The sequence below is a fragment of the Lepisma saccharinum genome, chromosome 14 (assembly GCF_977018435.1).
Source record: "Lepisma saccharinum chromosome 14, izLepSacc3.1, whole genome shotgun sequence".
Classification (NCBI taxonomy): Eukaryota; Metazoa; Arthropoda; class Insecta; order Zygentoma; family Lepismatidae; genus Lepisma; species Lepisma saccharinum.
The window spans coordinates 58,596,656-58,621,220 of NC_139242.1; the positions used below are offsets into that span (position 1 = coordinate 58,596,656).

Here is a 24,565-nt window from a genome sequence, read left to right on the forward strand (position 1 = left end):
GAAAGGTAAAAATCCTAGTAAGGAAGTTGATCCTCAACTGTTCTCCAGCAGTCACAGATCATTTTATCCACTCATTATTTTTCAGTTCATTTACCAGAAAATTATAGTTGTTTTAAAAATTAAACTCTATTGGTATTTGTAGAACCTTTGTATTCATATGAAGACCAACAAAATGTCAGGATTTGCAGTACTTACACGCTGATATGTCTATATCAGTACTAATTCAGGTGCCACATTCATAAATCTTAGTTTGTATAAGCCTATGGTCACGTTGGATCTGGTTTCACTTTCAGCTGAACTGGCAGAACAGCACCATGTAAATAAGTGAGACACTCATATTGGTGCTGAGCTACTCTTGACATGCAAGCCCATCTAAAGCCAAATCTTCTCTCTTTCTTTTCCTTTTGTTCTCTGTATACTTCACTTTTTGCATTGTTTTGGTGACAGTTGGGGGCAATGGAAAGTTAATGTAAACCTCTCTTCAGAGACAGCAATCCAGAGCTACCACAATAATGAAAAATACACCCAAATAGTGTTGATGATAAACTTTTGGTCTTCAGTATTTTCAATAAAGGGATCCTAACACTATCATTTCATCATCCATTTTGATACAATCTGCACAGCAAATTCAACTTCCTTATATTGAATTATTGCAGGATAATTGTATATTGTGTATTTTTTTAATATAGTGATTTTTCTCTACTTTCAGTACGTTGAATATGGCTTACGCTCTCAAGAACCACCACATAAACCACAGGGACCGGTCCTGCCAGCTAATCTTGCTGCAATGGTAAATCCAGTGCCGGTCGTGACAACAGGGTTTAAAACAATGACCTCAACCACAATCACGACAACCACGACTGTGACGAAAGCTACCACAACCACTACTACAATTACAGGAAGGGTAAGTTCAGTAGTTGAATAAAACTTGTTTTTGCAGCATAGTATGCCCAAAATTAGTCTTCCAGTGACAACAATACCTTTGTTTAGAAAATTGTAGATACAAAATTCTTCCTGATGCTGATAAAGTACAGACATATAATATACCAATAAATTACCTGTTTGATATATAATTTCAAATGCCCCATGAAGAACCTAAGTGGTTTATTCACCTACTTAATGTATCACCAGGTGGCTACATTCACTTTTGTTTTTGAAAAGAAACTGTGAATTCAGACTTTGTACAGCATGAACTTGATGTTAACATGCTGTTCAAATTGTGATCAGCACTCACGTCTAACTGAAACAGAAGACTAATGACGCTACATGCCAAAACCTGTCCACACCTGTTGCAACTGGAAGCAGATACGCTCAGCTCCCCATCACAACAAAACATATGCTATCAGATCTCTCATTCTCCATCTGGAACAGAACTGCGAGAGCATTTTGACTGCCTGTTGTTTTGATAGAAATATCTGATCAGTAAAGTTATCAGCAGTTACTGATTAGACTGTTATTGATAAACCAGTCTCATCCTTCATAAATGCAATGCTACTTTGAATTTACATTCCTGTATTTTTCATTGTTCCACTTTATACACTTTCATCTTTATACGTCAAATAATAATTCCCAGATGTTATTGCTTTTTTATATTATAAAGTCTTTAGTTGCAGGTCCATGAAAATTGTAAACATCGATGTTCCACTATAAGACATTCCAGTGTTTCATTACAAACATTGTCTACATTTTTCACTGTTACAAAAGCAGTTATATGAATCTGTAAGAAAAATGAATAATTATTAGAGACATATTTTTGGTAAATAAAGAAACAAAATTTCGGTATGAAAATAGTCAATTTTGTGTTCAAAAGCGGTAAGTAAAATAAAATTGCGGTGTTATAGCGGCGAAAGAACAGATCAAAAGCCGTGCATGAAATGACATTTTGGTTTTAAAATTGTGAACATAATCCAAAATTTAATTTTAAAACTGCACTTATTACAAAATATAACATAACCCTTCTAATGGGACATTTATGTAGTTACCAGAGTATTAAGTTTCTTCCTGTATAAAGGGGTCCATTCTTGCTTCTCTTATATTTCCAGCAGAATTAATAATTTTCCATGAATTGCATAACTCTCAGGATAAATCAAACTTCAGAAAGTGTCGCTTCTGTAAATAAACTCTAAATTTTGTGTTTAAGAGTCTATTTCGCATCATTTCGTGACAAAACAGGGTAGGAAAAATGCACCTCACACCTTTCGGAAATATGAAAAATTAACATTAGAATGTGTTATTTGACATTTCGTGTTTTCGTCAAAAATGAAATATGCATGCCCCTAATAATTATGCATCAAAAACACAATTCCTCGGTCTGTCTTACTGGAGAAAGAATGTAGACCTAATACAGTGGGACCAGATTTCATATTTTCCCCAATTTTACAATTTGCTACATATAAGGTTTTTCATATTGGTCCCCTAAAATGTAAAACCGAGGTTTCGCTGTAAAACATACTAGACAAATTCTAAGGAGTTGATAGAGAGCAGAGACTTGAACAGCTAAACATTTTATGTAGGCAAATGTGTAGAATGGAAATTGGTGTTGGGCTGCAAGAGACTTTTGCTGTTCAGAATTTATTCTTTGTAAGATCTGTATTTGTGGTAGAAGTTTTATTTGTACATTTAATTTAGCCTTAGTAACCTTTTAATGTCATCCTCTTTGATTTAGTGGTTAGCAGAACAAAGGGTCCCTGGCTTTTAATCTCTGATAAGTGCAGGCACATGTTTGTGGTGAATAAAATATCAAGATTTCAGTACAAAAACTGGGCATATTTCAGGTTCAAAAGCGTAACATTTCTGTGTTAAAATGGTCAATAAAATCCTAAATTTGATTTGAAAAATATACTTATTACAAAAAATAAACATTTCCTTTCTAATAACAAATTTATGTAGTTAGTAGGGTGCTAAGTTTATTTCTGTGTAAATCAGTCCATTTTTCCTTCTCAAAGTTTTACAACAGATTTAGTCACTTTTCTGTGATTTTGTATAACTTGCGGGATAATTCTGACTTCAGAAAATGTTGTGTTGGTAATTAAACACTAAATTTTGTAAAGCATGGTAGGAAAATGTAACTCACACCTTTCAAATACCTAAAAGATTAACAGTACCTCATGTTGTTTCATATTTCTGTCCAGAATGGAATATGTATGCCTCCACTAAAAATTGTTTATCATCTATATCATTGATCATCTTCATAGTCTGGTCAAGTTTATTCTAGAACGATGTATAAAAATTAAAAAGCAACTGCTCAAACAATTTGTCCCGTTAATTGTGGGTGAGACACCAATGGGCTTGTGTCTGTCTCACATTGTCTTTGCCTTGAAGCCAACGCAGTGACAAACACTCAACATATTTCTCGTTTTGCAGCCATCTATTGCAAATGCCACAAACATCGATACGTTGCTTGTCGCAACAGAGAAGGAAGAGAGTATGACACCCCCTCCAGAGTCCATCCAGGATAAAATTGCTTTCATCTTCAACAACTTGAGCCAGTTAAATCTGCAACCAAAGGTAAGTGTTATTTTTTAAATATCAATTTATTGTAGTAAACATTGACTATATTGCTCCAAGTGTGTGTGGTGGCCATGTGCAACCTGTATAATGCAAGAAATTGAAAGAGATCGAGAAACCCACTCTGGTTACAGAAAACATTACTGGCAACACTGCTGTGTTTGCTGTTCGTGTGCCATCTTCTAATTCTTTAACTAGTCTACATCAGGTAGAATCATTTTAGTACACATGTTTTACCTTATTTGCTTCCCTTTGGAAAATGGAGATCTCAAAAAACATGAATAGCCCGTTGAAACTTTTTTTGTTTTATTTTTATGCTTCGTTTGTTGTTATTTTCTTATTGTAATACAGGTAAGCATGTTATAATTAATATCAGGATGACAGATCAATTAAAAAGACTAGGGCTGGATGGGTACTTTCTTCGGAATCAAAATATCCTTGAAATTATGCAAAATCCATTCCTAATTTTGTGCGTAGACTGTGTGCTATTTTGTGTTTTGTGACAAGTAGTTTCATTATTGTATCATAAGTTAATTTAAGTATATTTGAAAGTGAATGCTCCATGCAGTAATTAGGGATGGGCTGATATGAAATTCTGGCCGATACCGATAAAGTACCAATATAAAATTTACCAATACCGATAACCGATATTCTACCGATCAGATATAAAATTAGAAATGATCCTTGAAGAACCTGAATCGTATATTTACCTCCTTAATAAATGTGTGTTTGAAGGTGACTGCAGTACAAAAGAAATTGCATATTTAGACATTTACTTTTTTAGAAAGTAGGGCATGGAGATTATCCATAAAAATTACAACAAAATGGCAGAATTTTGCATTAAATTATCAGATATTTATCGATATATGTGTGTGTATTTAGACATTTACTTTACAAAACCAGCATATATGAGTCTGCTCCCTTAAATTCGTAAAAGAAGTAACAAATTTACCATAATTTTACACAAAATTATTGGCAGTTTTACTGAGAATCTGATATGCTTGTAATGTAGCAGTTAGTCTGTCTCTTCCCTATCAAATAGTCTTATTCTATTCTAAGATTTGATGTTTCTCCAGTTTCTGTGCATGTTTTCTTTTGTTCCTATTTAACACTGTTCACATTAGTCTTTTTCCTCCTAGTTGGCAACATTTATAAAATGTTGCTAGGAAAGGTTGTTACTTTACTATTGTGCACCTTAAATGCTGATAGTCATTCTGATAAGAGGTTCTCAGATGATTCTCTCTATTTTTCTCTATAGTGCAGAGATAATTGTTACTTCTGTTTTGCAGACTGATGAATTAAGGGAGATTATATCTGATGAATACTGGCCATGGGTGTCCCAATATCTGGTAATGAAGCGGGCTAGCATTGAACTCAACTTCCATGGATTGTATTCAAACTTCCTGGACACGCTCAAAGTTCCAGAACTTAATAACATGGTTCTGAAGGAAACCTACAGGAACATACGGGTAAGAACTTGTAAATTTCGTGTAAATTTTCCAAGTCTTCATTGTCACTTTGTGTAAATATATATATCTGTATATCACTTACTATGTAAAAGTTAACCTTTAGGTATATTTAACTTGGCACTTATTCTCTTGTGTATTACATATATCTTTATGTACTTCTTTGTATGCTTGCTTATACAGTGCAAAACCCAATTTTATGTTCCCTCATGAATGATAGGATACATTTTCACTCTTAATACAAAGGCTGTCACAGAGAAGGTGAGACAGATTTTTTCCTGGCTTGGCAACACTGCCTATCGTTTCAGCACTAGTCGCGTCGTGTAGGATGACTCATTCTGTTTCCGTAGCAAGTTGTCACATTTTGCGAAACCACGTTAGTGAGCAGCTATGTTGATTTACGTGGAACGTGTTTCGTTTACCCCTCCAGGTTTTCGTGTATAACATTGCTTTTTGCGATGAGTATTCAAGATGAACAGCGACATGCCATATAATTTTGTTGGCATTTAGGGAAAAGTGCTGCGGACACATATGCAATGTTTCAACAGGCATATGGCGATCAAGACAGACTGAGTAGAGCTCAATGACCAAGGAGTCATTGAGCAAAAAAAGATGCCACATTTGAAGAACTCCTTCATATTGCACCACGATAACGCACGCCCGCATACCGCGCGAGCTTTTCAGGATTACGCGACGAAGAGAGAAATAGAAATTTTCCAGCATACAGCCTGGACCTTGCACCCTGCGACTTTTGGCTATTTCCACTTTTAACCTTTTGGAACCCAAGGCCATTTTCACATGTAACCCCCTTGGTGCCCAAGCCGATTTTGAGCAAAATGTAGAGTTTCAATTAAATGAGTGTAGATCGGAGACTAATTGCCCTAGAGAGATGAGTGATATACCGTTGAATGAACAAGAGATTCAGACTATATAAAATTTATGCAAATTCGGCGTATATGTGGCGGTGGGGAGGGGGCTAACTCTCAAAATTCCAAAGTTTCGGGAAAAAAATTTGGTTCCCCCACCCTCCCCTCAAGAAAAAAGTACATGACAGTGTCGACATGAACATGGAAATGATCGCTGACATGTGAGGAACACAAAAATATTTATGTAACTTGAGTTGTACCCCCAAAAGGAATGGTCGGCACGCCACTGATTCAAGCTTCAAAATGCAGCGGTACTTTGAAATTACTTTAGCTCAGAGACTATTTGCCCTGGAGATATGAACGATATACCGTTGTACACAGAATGAATCGCAGATTCAGAAGTTATATAATTTATGCACATTCGGCGTATATATGGAGGGGAAAGGGGGGAAATCCCCTGAAAATACTTTTTTTTTTTTAAAAAAAAAATGGGGTTTCTCCCCCCGCCCCCCCCCCCCCCCCCCCCCGAAAAAAAGGATATGAAAAGTTCAAAATGCACATAGAAATTATCGCTGACATGTAAGGAACACAAAAATATTTGCATTATTATCATATGACCAATGTAACTTGAGTTGTACCCCAAAAGTAATGGTCGGCATGCCACTGATTCAAGCTTCAAAATGCAGAGTTACATTGAAATGACTATAGCTCAGAAACTAAGTGCCCTAGAGATATGAAAGATATACCGTTGTATGCAGAATGATTCATAGATTCAGACGATATATAATTTATGCACATTCTGCGTACATATGGAGGGTGAAAGGGGGGGAAATCCCCTCAAAAATACTTTTCTTAAAAAAAATGGTGTTTCCCCCCCCCCCCCCGAAAAAAATGGCAAAATGCAAAATTTATGCAAATTTGGCGTATATATGGTGGGGGAAGGGAGAAAAACCCCAAAAATTATTTTAAAAAACTGTCACCACCCAAAAAATGTCCTCGCACTTGGGCACAAAACGACACCTACGCACAACATTCACGGATGAAAAGCTAGAACGCAGTGAAAAATGAGTGCCAATCCTTGCAGCTGCTTGAAATTCTATTTTTAGACAATGCAGGGTAACCTCTGTTGCAACTTGTGGACACTTGTGCTAAAAAACAAAGGTTTCCTTCAGCACGCTTCGAAATTCCATTCTCACAACGCAGATTCAACAACCAGTCTGCCACCCTCCCCCCACCCCCTGCTTGCGCCCTCACGGAAAACTTTCATTTTGACATTGGATACTGATAAAGAAGCTTCCTTCGAATGCAGTTCACAGGAGGGAGTGAGAAAGCATTGCTTTTTGCTTGTCGGCAAAAAATTGACCTTGAAAAGAGACGCAAAAGAGAAGGCCCTTTCCCCGCCTTTCCCCCTCCATTTTCATGAAGACAAAAAAAATTCCAAAAAAACATTTCTGTTAAATACATGTGTTAGGAACAATATTAAAAAAAATCGAAATTCTAGCCAAAAATAGAAAAGTTATAACGTAAAAACTACGACCTTGACACAGCGTCTCGATCGAGACGCTTGGGACCGTGAGGGTTACATTTGGGTATCTCGATCGAGATGCTTGGGACACAAAAGGTTAAAGGCCGCTTTACGTGGTCGTCATTTCATGACGAACAAAGAAGTGATCACCGCAGCACAAGTTTTCTTCAGTTCGCTACCTGACGACAAATTTTCAAAGACATTCACAAAGTGGCAGGAGCGTATGGACGCTTGCTTAGCTGTCAATGGTGCCTATTTTGAAAAAGATGTACATCTACTCGATATGGCTGATTCTAAATAAACATTTTGTGGTTTGTAATTTTTTTGTTTCATTTTAATGATTCTTGGAGGGGTCCATGTACATGCTTGTCTTTTAACTGCTACGCAGTCACAACGTTTTGACCTATTACGCTAATTTTGGTCTCAATCGGCAGCTAATGAACCAAATTTTCACCCTATTATTTGCTAGCCAATGGAGGTCGCTGTTTTCCTATACAGGAATTAGTCTCACCTTCTCTGAGACAGCCTTTGTACATTCAGCCATGCATTTTCCGGCAAAAGGCATGTTAAATAATAGGATGTTCACCTTGATCTTACATTTGCCCTAACTTCGGTTTCCCGCTTTATACATTTTCCAAGCTGTGTCAATGTTATAAAAGTTGCCAGAAGGCTGTTCTGTTGGCCATGCGACTTCTTCCTCCTGCCCTCCTTTCGGAACTGTTTCATTCACCACGTAACCTTGGTTAGGCTTCATGTGAGAGGAGGGAGCGAAGAGGCAAGGGGAAAAGGTGGGGGGTGCAGGAGTTGCATTTGTCACACCTCCCTTGACAGACAGGAGGGGGGGAAGGCACTTCTTGCATTCCCTGTCAAAATGCTTCTGCCTCATGATCCGAGAACAAACACACTGTTGCCAAACCAATTCTTACCAAATGCTGGGAAAATTGAAAACAGGGCTCAATCACCATTCGCTTCTTTGCCCACGCATTTACGGAAGTTTTTCTGGTTGTTTGGGAGTTGAGTGCGTGGGTGAAACCTTTACTTTTCTTCTTGTCTATGAAACACGCTTCCCGCTATCGGCCTCACCTTAGCACAAATTGATATGCCAATTTAGGTTGAGACCTTTCGAGCCAACACAGCCGGCAACAGCCAGCTTGTTGAATCTAAGTAGATGTCTGATGTGATGTGGGCCGTGAATTACATATTTACTAGGGCCTCCTCGATGGTGCAGTGGTAACATCCTTTCCTTGTAATCAAGGGTTCCCCAGTTCGATACATAAGACCTATTATAACAATTTCTGTATCTTAGATACAGGTGTTCGATAAAAATTTGAAAGTCACAGGAGTTGGTTGGCTACATGTGCTCGGACTGAAATTCTGCAATTGCTTAATTTATTAATGTTTGTTAAAAGGCCTTACGCGGTGTATCGCATGCGCGAACACTTAAATCCTAGTTCTTTTTCTAAATTATCACCAGAGCTCTGGATTTTTGTAAAGGATACAAAACCATCACTTTTCTCGTTGAGACTATTTTTCACAAAATGAGTCTCATTTTCCTAGTTTGCGTATCATCATCGCCAACACATCCGATGGTATCCAATCAGCATCTTTTCCTCAACACAACTGTGATATATGTACTAAACCATTGTCCATATATTCCAACTGCAGCCCCACCAGATTCAGAGTTCTCTGTCTTGTTTTATCATCCTCCCCTGAAGCGTCTCTTTAGTCTGCCATATTTTTTTTTACCAGATCCCTTCTTCTTTTATTCTCCCACGTATCATTTCCACTATCTTCCGACGCCAACTTTTCTTCTATTGTAAGCTTCTAAACTGTTGTAACCAAAAGAGTTATGTCCAAAAGACGAGAGTAACTCAAAAACAAGTGAATCATTACAAAACATATCTCATGCTGTGAAAATAAAGAAAAATTACAACTTACGATGATATCATGTATGTAGGATTGCTCATTACCTTTGCATGACTCTCAATATGTACGATTTATAAACTGTGACTTGACTACGTACAGTGGGATCCATGAGTATTACCATGCAAATTGTCCATCACCATGTTCGTGCACTTTTGTGGCCCAATAAGAGCTTCAATAATTAAAAGGAAATTCAAAATAAGCTGTTGACAACTTCTGCACCAGCATACATAAAAATCCATCACTTAAAAACACATAGGATGTAAGAGAAAAATTGTTGAAAATAGTCATGGACAATTTGCATGGTAGTACTCATAGATCCCACTGTACATAAACAAATGACAAGCTATGCAGATCATATCTATTGCGATGTTCCGGCTATGTAAACTAACTATTGTCAATTAGGATGGCTTTAATACCTACCATATATTATGGCTTTGGAAATAATAAAAACCACGGTAAAAAGCATATTTACCAAAATTCATAAAAGTATATTCAACGGGAGAGAGATCACGGCTTTGTTAAGTAGCATTGTCTGCATACTTGTACCTTTGAAGTACAAAAATAATTTCCTTGTATGAATAATGTATACTAGATTTGATTTACTGAAATTTTAAAATGTTACTAGACCTGAAGATCATTGCCAAACAACAATTTTTTAAAACAAAATACAAAAACGAGATCTCCATATGGCCTAAAATGCAATGATGGGTATGTATCTACTGCGGAAATTGAAAAAATTAAGAAGGGTTTGCCAACCTCCGTTATCCAATACTGGATAAGAATGCACTTTTCCTTATAATAGCAAGTGATTTAGATTCCTCAGGAAATAAGATTGGATCTAGTGTATATTTCACTGTCAAATACTTTTAATCTGAAGTTTTTCACAAATACTATTTCATTTGTTTATAAGAATGAAGCTGAATAAATATACTGAACCAAATTGAAAAGATAATAATATAAAAATGCAATACTGAACCTCGTCATTCCTATTCCTGGAGGGTTGGCAAGCCTAATCTGAACCATTCTACATATCTCCACTGTGAATTGAATCCAGGACACATTGATTACAGAATATAAAGACGATCACCACTTGATGTCCAACTATAAGTAATCACACTCCCCCCTCCCTTACCTGAGACTGTAAGCCTCCGTGATGCCACAGGGGTCCCAGATTTGATACCTGGTGGAGGCACATGGTGGTTCAGATCTCACCTTAAACTGTAGGCCCAGTCCCAGTTAGCCTGTATGTGCATAAAGTGGACTTAAAAACCTATGATTGTTTTCAGAGGAAATTATCTTGCCTATAGATTTCATTGGCTCTCAGTCGCATAAAAATCAACGAAGTGTCACATTTTTCTACAACATGAACTTTTACCTTCATATTTTGTTAAAAGAAATCGTTACTATGTTTTATTACATGCACCTTGAGCTTCACTTACATATTGTTCTTTACAGGTTCTTCTGAGGAGTGATAAAGGTATAGCCAACTTCTCCGACAGATCATTACTGAAGAACTTGGGCCACTGGTTAGGCATGATGACCTTAGGACGCAGTAAACCCATTCTTCAGCTTGACATTGATTTGAAGTCATTGTTAGTAGAAGCTTATAACAAGGGACAGCAAGAACTTCTATACGTAGTGCCTTTTGTGGCTAAGGTCCTGGAGTCTTGTGCAAAAAGCAAGGTAAGCCATTAAAAGCCCCTAGCATGTGACAAAATTTTGCTCATAAAAATGTTTTGTTTTTTTTCCCCAGTATCTAGAATAGCATTCTCCAGATCTTGTGTCAGGATATTTTGAATTGAGGAAAATATTCTGTACACCTCCCCCCCCCCCGTCTCCCAGAAATTCTGCATTTAGATGGAGCTTCTATATTCTTACTTCATCACCTTGTACATGTTTAAGCAGAAATGACCAGCAGTGCATAAAATTATATACAGATATCAGATTCTTTACTCCTTGAATTTCACAATTACATATATTTATTTTCTGTTATCTGAATAATCTCATTATTGGCATTTTCATTTATTCAATTTGTGGATACTAGATAAATAAATATCTGATATCCATTATTTTCAAAACAGGCTCTGAGATAATTTGAAATTGAATATATTGACTAGTCTTGATTTAGGGATAAACCAATGTAACCTATGTCCTACCTCTTCAATACAAAATTGCAAATGTTGCATTAAAATGCTAAATGGTTCATTCTTCATTCTCTTCCTTAATTAATGTATGCAAGTGGGTAGGTAAGTTACTGCTTTTCCTTAAAAAGAAAACTACTAAATGTAGACTAACTTTACAAAATCAAGATTCATGAGGTATATTTTTATTAGGGATGGGCCGATATGAAATTTTGGCCAAGACCGATAAAGTACCGATATAAAATTTACCGATACCAATAACCTATATTCTACCAATCCGATATAAAATTAGAAATGGTCCTTGAAGAACCTGAAAGGTTCATTGACGTTCTTAATAAATTGTTTCAAGGTGACTGCAGTGCAAAAGAAGTTGCATATGTAGACATTTACTTTTTTAGAAAGTAGAGCATGGAGATTATCCATAAAAATTACAACAAAATGGCAGAATTTTGCACTAATTTATGAGATATTTATTGATATATCGGATCTAAAATAATCGGTAATTTTACCGATGCACTGATGTGCCTATATCGGCCGATACTGATAGAGTACCAATTAATCGGTCCCATCCCTAAGAGTACCAATTAATCGGTCCCATCCCTATTTTTTATATAAAACATCACTTAAACACCACATGCCGTCATTTCACTAAGTAGCAGAACTTAAAAGGTCCAATTTTGGTATACACTAACTTATTTTACTCAAGCTTTCGCCACATCCTGTGGCTTGGCTTCAGGAGTCAACAAGAATCAATGTGGTTGCCTATTTGCCATGAATAATTACGACCGCACTTCCTGTTGGCTGCTTGTTTATTGTATGTGATATGGTTGACATTTGTTTGTCTAGATTCCACACAGAAACACTGCATTTTTTCATGATGGATGCAGTAAATGCGGTTTAAAATTACTTGCGTGAAATTTAGAAATTTCGTATTTTCGCGTTGCACAATTTAATGGTTAAAACCTATTAATTTTAAAGATCCACTGTCTTCATTCACTAAGCTTACGGCTTCTGAAGCAGAGATGGTACCGCGTCACTGCTTTGTTTCTTTTCGGGTGGCAGTAGTTGCATTTTTTGTTGGTAGATCTTTCCAACAATAATTGTCATTCTTTATTCAAAGGTCCTGCATGTTCATTTAAGTTTCCTGATGTTTTTAAGGTGGCAAGTAACTTTTACATTAAGTTGAATTGATCCTTTTCCACTTTTGATAAATTTGATTTCTTTCAATTTTTTTTTTTTTGTATTCAAATAAACCTAATTTTTGTTTGTTTTCTTTAATATCTAGTTTGTGTTCATTAATTCATGTGAATTTTAAAAAAATAATTCTTCTAAATTTCAATGAAACCAACACATAAAGGAATAAATATCCTGAGATAGAACTTTTCCTTTTGTCATCATCATCATTCTTTGCAGTTTCCTGCCTCTGGCTGGGTCGGCATAGAAGTCAAGCCTGTCCATTTTTTTCCTGGTCTTCCACCACTCCTCTCTTTCCACGGTACTCCAATATTGTCCTCTTCTCCTAACACACTCTATCTATGATCTGCTCTTTCCACCTACATCTTGGTCTCCTCCTTGGCCTTATTCCCACTCCTTGTGCATTGTAAGCTCTTACTGGCAGTCTTTCTGCACCCATCCTCTTCATGTGTCCGAACCATCTCATCTGTGCCTAGTCTATTCTGTCCTGAAGCTTCACCACCCCCACTGTCTGTTGGGTCTCCTCATTCCTTATTCTATCCCTTATAGCCTTCCCCAATATACTCCTTAAACATTTCATCTTCACTGCCTGCATCTTTCTTTTATCTCTTGTCATTGTGCAAGTCTCTGCTCCATAAGTAATTATTGGCACATTATTGTCACGTTGTGTATGTTTTGAAACTAAATGCAGTTATTTTGGTTAAAGCAAGCCCAACATGTATGTTGTTCCGAATTACAGATGTTACAATTGTGAAATTTGTGCCTACTACTAAAATACTGATTTGAAGTTCATGAATAATCTGGTATGTTCTAATATAAAGTTTTTTAAGAAATCTTCACAACATAAATGATTTATTCACTTGCTTAATCATGTTAGTAATTTTTCCTCTTGAAACATGCTATCTTTATTCCAGAAATTCATAATGATGTAGATGATTCTGTACTTTTCAGATTGGTAAAAATTGGCAAATTTGGTAATGTATGGATGTACCATTTACTTTTTTAAATTTTTGTGTACTTGTCACTGAGCACATGTATTTTTTAAAGGCATTCAAGCCACCTAATCCATGGACAATGGCAATAATGAACGTGCTTGCTGAACTACATCAAGAGCAAGATCTGAAACTAAACCTGAAGTTTGAAATTGAAGTGCTCTGCAAAAATCTCAACATCGATGTGTCTGTAAGTATTGCTTCAGTGATGTCTGAAATGTGACTGAAAAAGTTGTAGTAATTTTCAGTGTTCCTGTTAAGATCAATTTAGGAGTCACTTGACACCCATGCTGTGATTGCTGGATGTAAATAAGTTTCTTTTGCATTGTTGTCGTATTTAAGGCATTTAATTTCTCTTTGTCATCTCTCTGTATTATTCAACACCATGAAGATGACGATGCTTGGTGTATAATTTAGTGGGCCAGCAACCTTCCTGATAATTTAAAATCGATGCCAGCCTCTGTGGTGAATCGATCAGGGTAAAATGTTATGAAGCCCGAGTCCCAGGTTCAATGCTGTGTCTGGCCCGGATGTATAGTGTTTGTCTCATCATTAGAGGCACATATTTTTGGTAAATAAAAATCAAAATTCCGGCACAAAAACAGTCAATTTCAGGTTCAAAAGCGGTAAATAAAATGAAATTTCGCTGTTATAGCGGTGAATAAGTGCCATATAAAATGACATTTTGGTTTTAAAAAATGTGAATATAATCCCAAATTACACAAAATATACATATCCCTTCTAATACCACATTAAATCATTACCAGAATATTAGATATATTCCTGTATAAAGGGGTCCATTTTGCTTCTCAAATATTTACAGCAGAAATAAACAATTTTCCGTGAATTGCATAACTCACAGGAAACTTCAGAAAGTGTCGTGTCGGTATATAAACGGTAAATTTCGTGTTTAAGAGTCTATTTTGCATTTTGCAGTTCATTTCGCATCATTTTCAGAAACATGAAAAATTAACATTAGAATGTGTTATTTCATATTTAGTGTTTTCGTCAAAAACGAAATATGCATGCCTCTACTCATCATCTGTTCATCCTTATTGTTGAAAATAACCAAAGAGGTAAAGCAGTGTAAAATAATAATTTTGTTAGTTCTGTGTCTTGGGACTACTACACAGTGCCCAGGGTGGCTACTCAGTAGGAATTCCTTGCATTCTGGGAATTATCAGTGAATTATTTGGCTCCAGAAATTATACATGAATTCTGCGTAAATATTTCTCCGTAGAGTGAAACATTTGCAACTTCCATTAATCTAAATCCCATTGAATCTATACATAAATGCCCTGAGGCAAGTATTTTACAGGTTAGCTTTTACTTTTATCGAGGAAGAAGAAAAAATGCTGCTTGGACAATAAAGCAGTAATCTCTCAATTCGTTTACTTTGTTAGTGTCCTTTCCAGAACAATATATCTGACAAATGGAATATTATTGCAAGATAAGATATATCGAAGTTGATTAGTTAAATTCGAGTGTGAAATTCTTACAATTAACAATTTTTCGTAAATTAGTATATCCCTTAACATGTGTGACTTGTGTTTGTAGATATATTTTGAGTCTGACCAGGTGAAATGGCTAATGTAAAACTCCGTACCTTAAATTAAATATTTTAAATATATATACTGTTAATTGAATTATAATTTTTGAATACATTGGAATAACTCATATATTATATTGTGATTAGCAGTTGGGCTGAAAAGTTCATAGGCTGACTCATAGATGGCGTTACTAGAATTAAATCCATGTGATTTTTACTTAGTACTAACCTTCAAAAGATACGTGTATAAATTTCACAGCTTCCGGATAATTAGTTCGTGAGATATAGCATTGTGAGTGAAGCAGCTTTTGTTATTGTGAAAAAATGGATAAAAAAGAATTTCTTGTGTTAATAAAGCATTGCTTTTTGGCGAAAAAAAATACTGTTGAAGCCAAGGCTTGGCTTGATAAACATTATTCGGACTCTGCACCAGGAAAATCAACCGTTGAAAAGTGGTTTTCTAAATTTAAACGAGGCGAAATGAGCATCGAAGACGATGCACGCAGTGGACGCCCCAAAGAGGCTGTTATTGACGAAAACATCAAAAAAGTCCACAAAATAATTTTAAATGATCGTAAAGTGAAGTTGATCGAGATAGCTGAGACTTTAAAAATATCAAAGGAACGTGTTGGACATATTGTGCATGAATATTTGAACATGCGAAAGCTGTGTGCAAAATGGGTGCTGCGCGTGCTCACAATCGATCAAAAGCAACAACGTTTTGATGATTCGGAGCAATGTTTAGCGATATTCAACCGTAATAAACACGAATTTTTCCGTTGATATATTACAATGGATGAAACATGGCTCCATAACTACACTCCAGCGTCCAATCGACAGTCGGCTGGCAAGGTTATGGCATCAGTATTCTGGGATGCGCATGGTATTATATTCATCGATTACCTCAAAAAGGGCCAGACCATCAACAGCGATTATTACATAGCATTGTTGGAGCGTTTAAAGGATGAAATCACAAAAAAACGGCCCCATTGAAGAAGAAAAAAGTGCTGTTTCATCAAGACAATGCACCGTGTCACAAATCAATGAAAACGATGGCAAAATTATATGAATTAGACTACGAATTGCTTCCCCACCCACCATATTCTCCAGATCTGGCCCCCAGTGACTTTTTCCTGTTTGCAGACCTTAAAAGAATGCTCGCTGGAAAGAAATTTAGCACTGATGAAGAGGTAATCGCCGAAACTGAGGCCTATTTGGAGGCTAAAGAGAAATCGTACTATAAAAATGGCATCGAAAAATTGTATGACCGCTATTATCGTTGTATCGCCCTCGAAGGCAACTATATTGAATAATAAAATCGAATTTTGTCAAAAAAATATTTTTTACTACGTTAGCCTACGAACTTTTCAGCCCAACTGTTATATTTGTGTGTGTATATGTGTGGTGGTAATACGTAAGGTTGAGATAGAGAAATCATCTACTTGTACCCTTGAATTTGTGTAAAGTTTCCCTTGAAAACTGAGAATTGTTCTTTAATTTTATCATGGTCCTAAAGTGGCAACCCTGTTCAAAAACTAAGGTTGCAATGGCAGACTCTAAATAACTTGGAAAGTGCATTGACAAACATATACAGTTGAACCTCGATTTTACATTACCATTTGTTCCTATGCGACCATGAAGATTTTAGTGTGTATATTGGGGACAAGTGTAAAATCTGAATTCCACTATTTTTATTCCAGTTCAAAATTTTACGTATCAATATAATTATTTCATCTGTCACTTTTACACAAAATAAACAGTTTCATTGAGAGACTAACTAATGAAAGGTGACATCAAAGCTGCATTTTTTTTATACATGAAAAGCTAAATGTTGGTCGTAAAATATACACATTGCGTCAAGCTCTATTTGTGAACAGAGTTCTGAATTCTTTACTTGTATTTTCCAGGAATTGAAACCATCAGTGTATTTGAAGGATGAGAGTAAGTTGCAAAACCTAGAACATCAGCTCTCAAACTATCAGACGAAGAAAGCAGAACAAGTAATTCAGCCAGTCATTTCTCAGACTCCAACCCAGCCACCACAAGGTAAGATGAAACTGTCTCCATTGAGTAAGAAATCTAAATTATTTTGTGTCTATGTGGTATATTTTTTTTAGAGCATCATGATAAAAACATATTTGTGTATTGTGCGTGTTACTCACTATATAATATAAGCAATACTAAATTTAGTATAAAATTTTGAAATTACATGAGTGAGTATGAAAATTTAAAAAACAACGTTTCAGGGTACAACTGCCCCCTTCATCAGGTTCATAGACTCTTTAGGCACTCATCATAATCACTAAACATAGTGTATTCTCAGCATGGGACTTCTGGTATCTGTCAACAATAAAAATGCCAGAAGTGGACAAAAAAAATGTAAATAAACTTTTTGCTACAAAATGTAATACTGTGTAAAATGCATGTTTGAGTGTACATTTACCACCCATCTCCCATGCTATAAAATATTCTTACCGAAATAACGGTGTATTTCTATTAAATAATACAATGAAATTAGTGATAAAAATTTATTCAAAATATTATCGGTGAATGCACCAGTATATTTTCTGCTTTTTGACATGATTATTCAGAAATTTTATAAATTGTAGCTACATCCTATCAATTTACCAGATATATATTTGTATTGACTTAGCAATAGCAAGAAATAAATACCGAGAATTAATTCATAAGGTACGTTTTGTAATGCAATTTTTTTTCGTTGATTTTTTTTTCCTTATTCCATGCTTGTTATTCATCCATCACAACAGTGCTTTGCTAAGTTTTACTGGCACAAAAAAAATATTGCTTTGCAGGAAATCATGTTAGTTTGTTGACTGCTGAGTATTAAATATTATTACAACATTAAATATTTTCTTTTGTAGCACAAAATGTTACTAATGAGGAAATAAATCCAATTGCAATTTCATCAGCACCAACACCACCATCATCTGTGGCTCCCACAAACACCACTCCTACGCCAAATATTGCATCGGGGCCACCAGAGCCAAGGTTCAGCTACATGGAAATCAGCGTTAACGGAATTGCAAGTTTGGCTTCTCACATAAGCGTTAACAACCAGGTATGTTTTGATCATCGTTCTGTTTCATGTGAATATCAGTTATAACCAGTGATAGTTGGTGGGTTAGAGTATGTTATTCTCTGGAGTGGAAAAAACACCATTCTGTATTGTTAAAATCTGTATGATTTCACCTTGTAATTAGGCATGCAACGTTAATCTGTATGAATATTGTGAGTGACAAACCCATGATAGCTTTTAAATTTAAGACTTTCTTTTGTTTTGTAAATTACTGTTATCCGTTTGCGTGAGTGTGTTATAGAGAATTGTGTTTATTTCAATTAGGGAAGCTGGCCCCCGTAGCAGAGTGGTTAGCACATCGCACTATGATGCCAGGGGTCCCAGGTTCGAATCCTGGCCTGGCCATGGATTTTTGCAATTGTCCATTCATCAATTTCATCACTCATCCCCATCTTCGCAAATTTGCCAAAAGTGGCACAAAATGCGAAGTAAAATAAAGCAAATTAATCCATCAATTCAATTAGAGATTGACTGATACAAAATTTTGACCGATACCGACCAAGTACCGAGAATTCCAAATGGCTCTTGAAGAATCGGAATGATTAATTCACCTCCTTAATAAATGTGTGTTTCAAGGTTGACTACAATGCAAAAGAAGCTGCATATTTAGACATTTAATTTTTTAAGTAGGGCTTGGATATTGTATGTTGATATCAATAAAAATCATAACCAAATGGGAAAATATAATAGATATACACCAATATGGCTATATCAGCTGATACCAATAGAGTACCGATTAATCGGTCCCATCCCTAATTTCAATACACAAATCCATACATTCAGATTCCCCAGTAATATGAAGCACTCTTGTGTTTACTTGTAGTGTAATTTCAGTTCTTTGTCTTCTATCTGAAAATTTTTATTGTATCAGTAATTTTTATGAATTTTGCCAAAAAAGACAACAAAAAAAACATTTTTCTTGATCTAGTCATTACTTTTATGCCCGTCACTTCATGATATACTTTTTAGAAAACTGTTGTGTTTTTGTTAAAGCTATTATATTTATTAGGGATGAGCCGATACCAGTGTTGATACTCATACTGATTCCATGGTTGCTACGCATCTGGAGAACCTGGAAAACAGGGAAATGTCAGGGAATTTTGCTGATTGCCTGGAATTTACGTGCATTTTTGGAATCTGCAAGAGAAAAAGTTGCAAAATGAACAAGCAAGTCACTTCCACTTCTGGATTCGGTTCTTTTGATTCCACTTAATACTCAATCACAAATTCCATTTCTCCCCACAATGTTGTTGCGAAAGGAATGAAGATAACTCATTTTGCACAATTTCCAAGATATTTACGCTGTGCCAGTGTAGCATTACATTTTTGGAGAGTTAGCGAGGAACCCAGAATCTGAAAAGTATTGATGATTAAATTCCAACCAATACTGTTTCATACTGACTATCGGTATTGACTCAGCCATAATATGTATTTATGTAAAAACTTAAAGTGGTGTTTTTTTTTGTTTCTGTGAATCACAAGATGAATGCTTTACTCTTGTTCCAGTTGGCACTGTTCCAGGCACATCCTCAACTGAAACAGTTCGTACGGCCAGCTGTGGAGAGGGCTGTGCAAGAATGGATCCATCCAGTCGTGGATAGGTCCATTAAGATAGCTTTAACAACTTGTGAGCAGATTGTGAAGAAGGTAAGTTTTCAAAATTTCAGTATTTACCTTCTTTTTACCTGTTCAATAAACTGTTGAATTCATAAGATTCAGCAGTGGTCATAAGTTTCAAGTGTTGTAAAGATGATATGCATTTGCAACCATCATGGTAACTGTTAGTTACAAGGTGGCTGATCACATCACTTCCACATCCTCTATGTGCCTGCTTGTCATGGTGCAATGCACAGTGAATACTTTTTTAAGGTTTCTGGCATGAAATTTCTTTATATTTGACATTGGTTTGATGCATTCTTTGGTGTTTACAGGATTTTGCACTGGATCCTGAAGAAACTCGCATGCGTGCTGCAGCTCACCATATGGTGCGTAACCTCACAGCCGGAATGGCCATGATCACCTGCAGAGATCAGTTGCTGGTGTCAATCAGCACGAACCTGAAAACAGCATTCTTATCTGCTCTGATGGTAAGTCTCCATACTTTTCTGTTTCATAAATATAGGTCTACAAACTCAAAACTTTTTATTTCAGGTGACACAGTTTGTTACAACACAAAAGTCAGAGATAATTATAATGGTAAAGTTTCATAAACTGTAGCTTCCAATTTATAATAGGGATGGGCCTTCGTAAAATTGACTAATGCTGATGTTCTACCAGTACAATATAATATTATAAATGTTCAATAAAGAACATCACTGTATAGTTAATGTATGCAATCAGAGACTACCTTCATATTCATAAAAATATTAACAAAATGGTACAATTGTGTACTAAATTACACGCTATTTATCAATATATGGTTCTTTCCAATATCAGAAGATACTGAAAAGAGTGACAATTAATCTGTCCCATCCCTAATTGACGCAGAAGCATCTATGTAATTAAAATGAAATTTCTTCTTTTGCAGGGTGCTACATCTCAACAGAAAGAGCTTGCTGAACAAGCAGCGTCAGTAGCAGCTCAGGACAACATGGAGTTGGCTTGTGCATTCATTCAGAAAACAGCCATTGAAAAGGCTATTCCAGAAATTGATAAGCGCTTGCTTCAGGTAAGAATCCAAGTAAAAATATTAGAGGGACCTTATACTTTTACCAAGAAAACTGCATTACAAAAAAGGCCTGGTTTATGTTGAGGACAAATAAACCCTATCATTTTTGAATGCTCAGAAATTTAAGAGTATACCGTATTTACGCGTGTATAATGCACAAACTGGTTTTTCATGAGGAAAAGTGACAAAAATTTTTTATCTACTGTACAATGCACAGTATAATCCAGGTTCATGAAATGGCTTTCTTAGTTGTAGGTCGTAAAGCTGGTGCTATGCCAATCAAGAGCTAGTGACATCATACTTATGTAATGAGTCACCTGTTGCTATGTGGACCAAGAGGAGAATATCCTCTTGTGTAAACAGTAAGTCACAAACCCAAGCCACCTCCCCCCTCTCCCTCCACTTTGTTTAGCATTTCAAACCTTCCACTCTTAACCACCTTATTTATTCTGCAATAGTAGAAAGGGAGATCAAAATTACGTTATGGATTTGCAGCGCTCAGGAAGTTATTTTTTGTTGTTTCTTGCCCAACAAATACCGCTGATACACATCCCATGTGATGAAAGGTGCATGCTCGAATTCTGCCAGAGAACGGCACTGCTTTTCTTGTGTTGCAGAACATTACATTACAAGCTTTTACGCATGGTTTTGCTCATTTTCTCTTTAGCCAGCCCCGTGGCAGAATGGTTAGCACATCGCACTACGACGCTAGTGGTCCCGGGTTTGAATCCTGGCCTGGGCATGGGTATTTGTGAGTGTCCATCAATTTCATCATATTGTCACTCATCCCAATCTTCGCAAATTAGCCAAAAATGGCACAAAAAGTGAAGTAAGATAAAGCAAGTCAATCAATCAATCATTTTCTCTACTTTTTCTAAAAAATAAACCCCTTCAAAATATATACTTTTTCCATGACTGACGTAACATTTAGGAGGACCCTCAAACTAGCAGTTAGCAGAATAAGATTTCTTTCATTAAGGCATTTACACACTCCATATATGTCATATTATTTGGCCAGTAATACATTTTAATTATTATTTTCTTCTTATCTTTTCTTTCATCCAAAGTACCACAAAAATCAGAACATTCCTTCATTTTGTGATGAGCTTATTTCAACTGCATTGGACATTAGTGTCGCCATCTTGAATGGAATACTGTTGCCATATTCAGAAACTACAGAATTCAAGCTTTACAACGATATATAACATAATAGGGTTCCAGAAACATGAAAAAATTATTCCGTGTATAATACGCACCACAGTTTTTGGGTGTAAAAATTTTGGAAAAAAGTGTGCATTATACATGAGTAAATACGGTAATTCAGTGTCCCTTTCCGTGCATGGCAGTAAATATGGGTTCTGATTTTACTTAATCAGATCTTGATTTGATCTAGTCCATAACATAACTGTAGATTTTGAGTCTCGAACTAATATATTTAATTTCATTGTGAGGGAAATGTATACAATAGTGTATACATATCGCATTGTCAGTATTAGCCAGTAAAGACATTTCTTGCATCAGTTATAGTAAAATTGCCATTAATTTTACAAATATATTATCCCTTTACGTGCAGTGGAACATTGATTTTACTTTTTTTAGGGGACCAAGGTCAACGGAATTAAAATGTAGGAAACTTAGAATCTGCGAAAATTTTGTAACATTTAAATATTATAATTAACGAAGTGGAGGAATCATTCAAAAGTGTTCATGAAATGTTGTTTGTTTTACATGACATCAACTACATGATAAAAATATGAAATGTAACATTACACATTGTAATGTTCATTTTTTGGTAAATTTAAGAAAAGCTGGGAAATGCATTTTATCATGAAATGATGCAAAATAAACTCATAACTCTTAAATGCTCACTCGGATTTACGGTATCTCGGCCAGGTATTTGCGCCCATGCACACTTGCGGAACATAGTGTAGCTCAGATTATGTTCCTGAGATACATGCAATTTTATAATGCATGGTGTATAGCCTGATGTGGGTTGACAAAAATGAGCTATAATTTGTAATTCTACCATTGTTAGTTTCCAAGATATTAAATTGTTAAAGACAGTCACAACGTTGTAAATATTACTGGTAGTGATAAACATTATTTTTACCGATCTAATTTCCTTGAAGTAAAACATGTCCGTTGACTTCCTTAATTAATGTATGTCAGAAATAGGGTTACATTACAAAAGACACTGCTTATATGGACATTATTGTACAGAAAGAACTAAATGGTGTATCAAAAAAAAAAAAAAAAAAAAAAGTGATAGAATGTTACCCTAAAATCAGGCTATTTTAATAAATATCTGATCAATAAAAGTACTGGGCAGTTTTACTGATAAATTAGTAATTTGTTGTTTAGATTGGCTAACATTGAAATAGTAGAGATTAATCTGACACATTCTTGCTTCATATATTCCATGCCAAATACAGCGAAATTCCGATTTTTCATTTTCATGCGTACTTTTCAGGTCCCAAAGAATGAAAATACATTTTCCTGTATTTCAGCACACTGGATCCTGATTGTGAAAAAATCTGAAATTAACACTTTCCATCTTTTGATAACTGAAGTATGTTTAAGCAAATTTCAAAAAATTTAATGCACTGCGTATCAGATCTTAATTTCAATGTATCTCATTGTTTACAGGGGAAGCAAAAAGATTAACTTCATTAGCCACAGTCCCCTAAAAAATTGTGTAATTGATGTTCTACTGTGTGCTTTATTGGAGAGGAAGTTTTACTTTTACAAAATTAAAAGTGTCTAAGCTGGATACTTTATTCAGTGTAATAATTCTGAAATATCATTTTGAATACCAAATTGCAATTGGAAATTCAGTCTGCTTTCATATGGAAATATATTAGGGATGGGCCGATATGAAATTTTGGCTGATACCGATAAAGTACCGATATAAAATTTATCTATACCAATAACCTATAATCTACCGATCCGATATAAAATTAGAAATGGTCCTTGAAGAACCTGAAAGCTTGATTGACCTCCTTTATAAATGTGTGTTTCAAGGTGGCTGCAGTTCAAAAGAAATTGCATATTTGGACATTTACTTTTTAAGAAAGTAGGGCATGGAGATTATCCATAAAATTTGCAGAATTTTGCACTAAATTATCAGATATTTATCGATATATCGGATCGGTAAAATTACAGATCATTTTACCAATACACCCATATGCCTATATTGGTCGATACCGATAGAGTACCGATTAATTGGTACCATCCCTAATGGTCTGTGTGTGTAACTGTGAAGATCCAGTGAATGCATCAATATATATATATACAGGAAAACCTCGTTAATACGATATTGGTTAATACGAAGTACCCTTTAATCCGAAGTTCTTCCCATTCCCCAGCTGATAAGATAGGATTTATAATGTATTTCAGTACGGATAAATCGAAATACGGATAATTTTTAATACGAAGTTGTTTACAAGACCCTTCCGCAAAACTGTTTTCGCTTAATTCGAAGTAGACACCTGCGTAAGTCGACAAAAGAAGATCGAATGTGGAGAGAGCTTGGACGTTATTTTAACTTGACCTTGACATGTTTCCTTGTCCTAAGAGCTGCTGACAACTCGAGGGAAGCAGCCCGAAATGCCCGCTGGACATTGACATTCTTTGT

General features: G+C 35.7%; 1 protein-coding gene across 6 annotated transcripts in view; it reads left to right on the forward strand.

Moving 5' to 3' along the window:
• LOC145998923 (CCR4-NOT transcription complex subunit 1-like) overlaps positions 1-24,565 on the forward strand; it is a 133,307-nt gene that overhangs the window by 64,681 nt on the left and 44,061 nt on the right. For 4 of the 6 annotated variants that reach the window (XM_083135699.1, XM_083135701.1, XM_083135700.1 and 1 more), the window contains 10 exons: positions 710-904; positions 3,364-3,507; positions 4,797-4,976; positions 10,746-10,973; positions 13,673-13,807; positions 17,074-17,212; positions 18,049-18,245; positions 19,770-19,910; positions 20,195-20,350; positions 20,791-20,931. In XM_083135699.1, the coding sequence (XP_082991825.1) occupies positions 710-904; positions 3,364-3,507; positions 4,797-4,976; positions 10,746-10,973; positions 13,673-13,807; positions 17,074-17,212; positions 18,049-18,245; positions 19,770-19,910; positions 20,195-20,350; positions 20,791-20,931 (1,656 nt within the window). The remainder of the gene's footprint in view (positions 1-709; positions 905-3,363; positions 3,508-4,796; positions 4,977-10,745; positions 10,974-13,672; positions 13,808-17,073; positions 17,213-18,048; positions 18,246-19,769; positions 19,911-20,194; positions 20,351-20,790; positions 20,932-24,565) is intronic. The other 2 variants (XM_083135702.1, XM_083135703.1) reach the window with 1 other exon arrangement.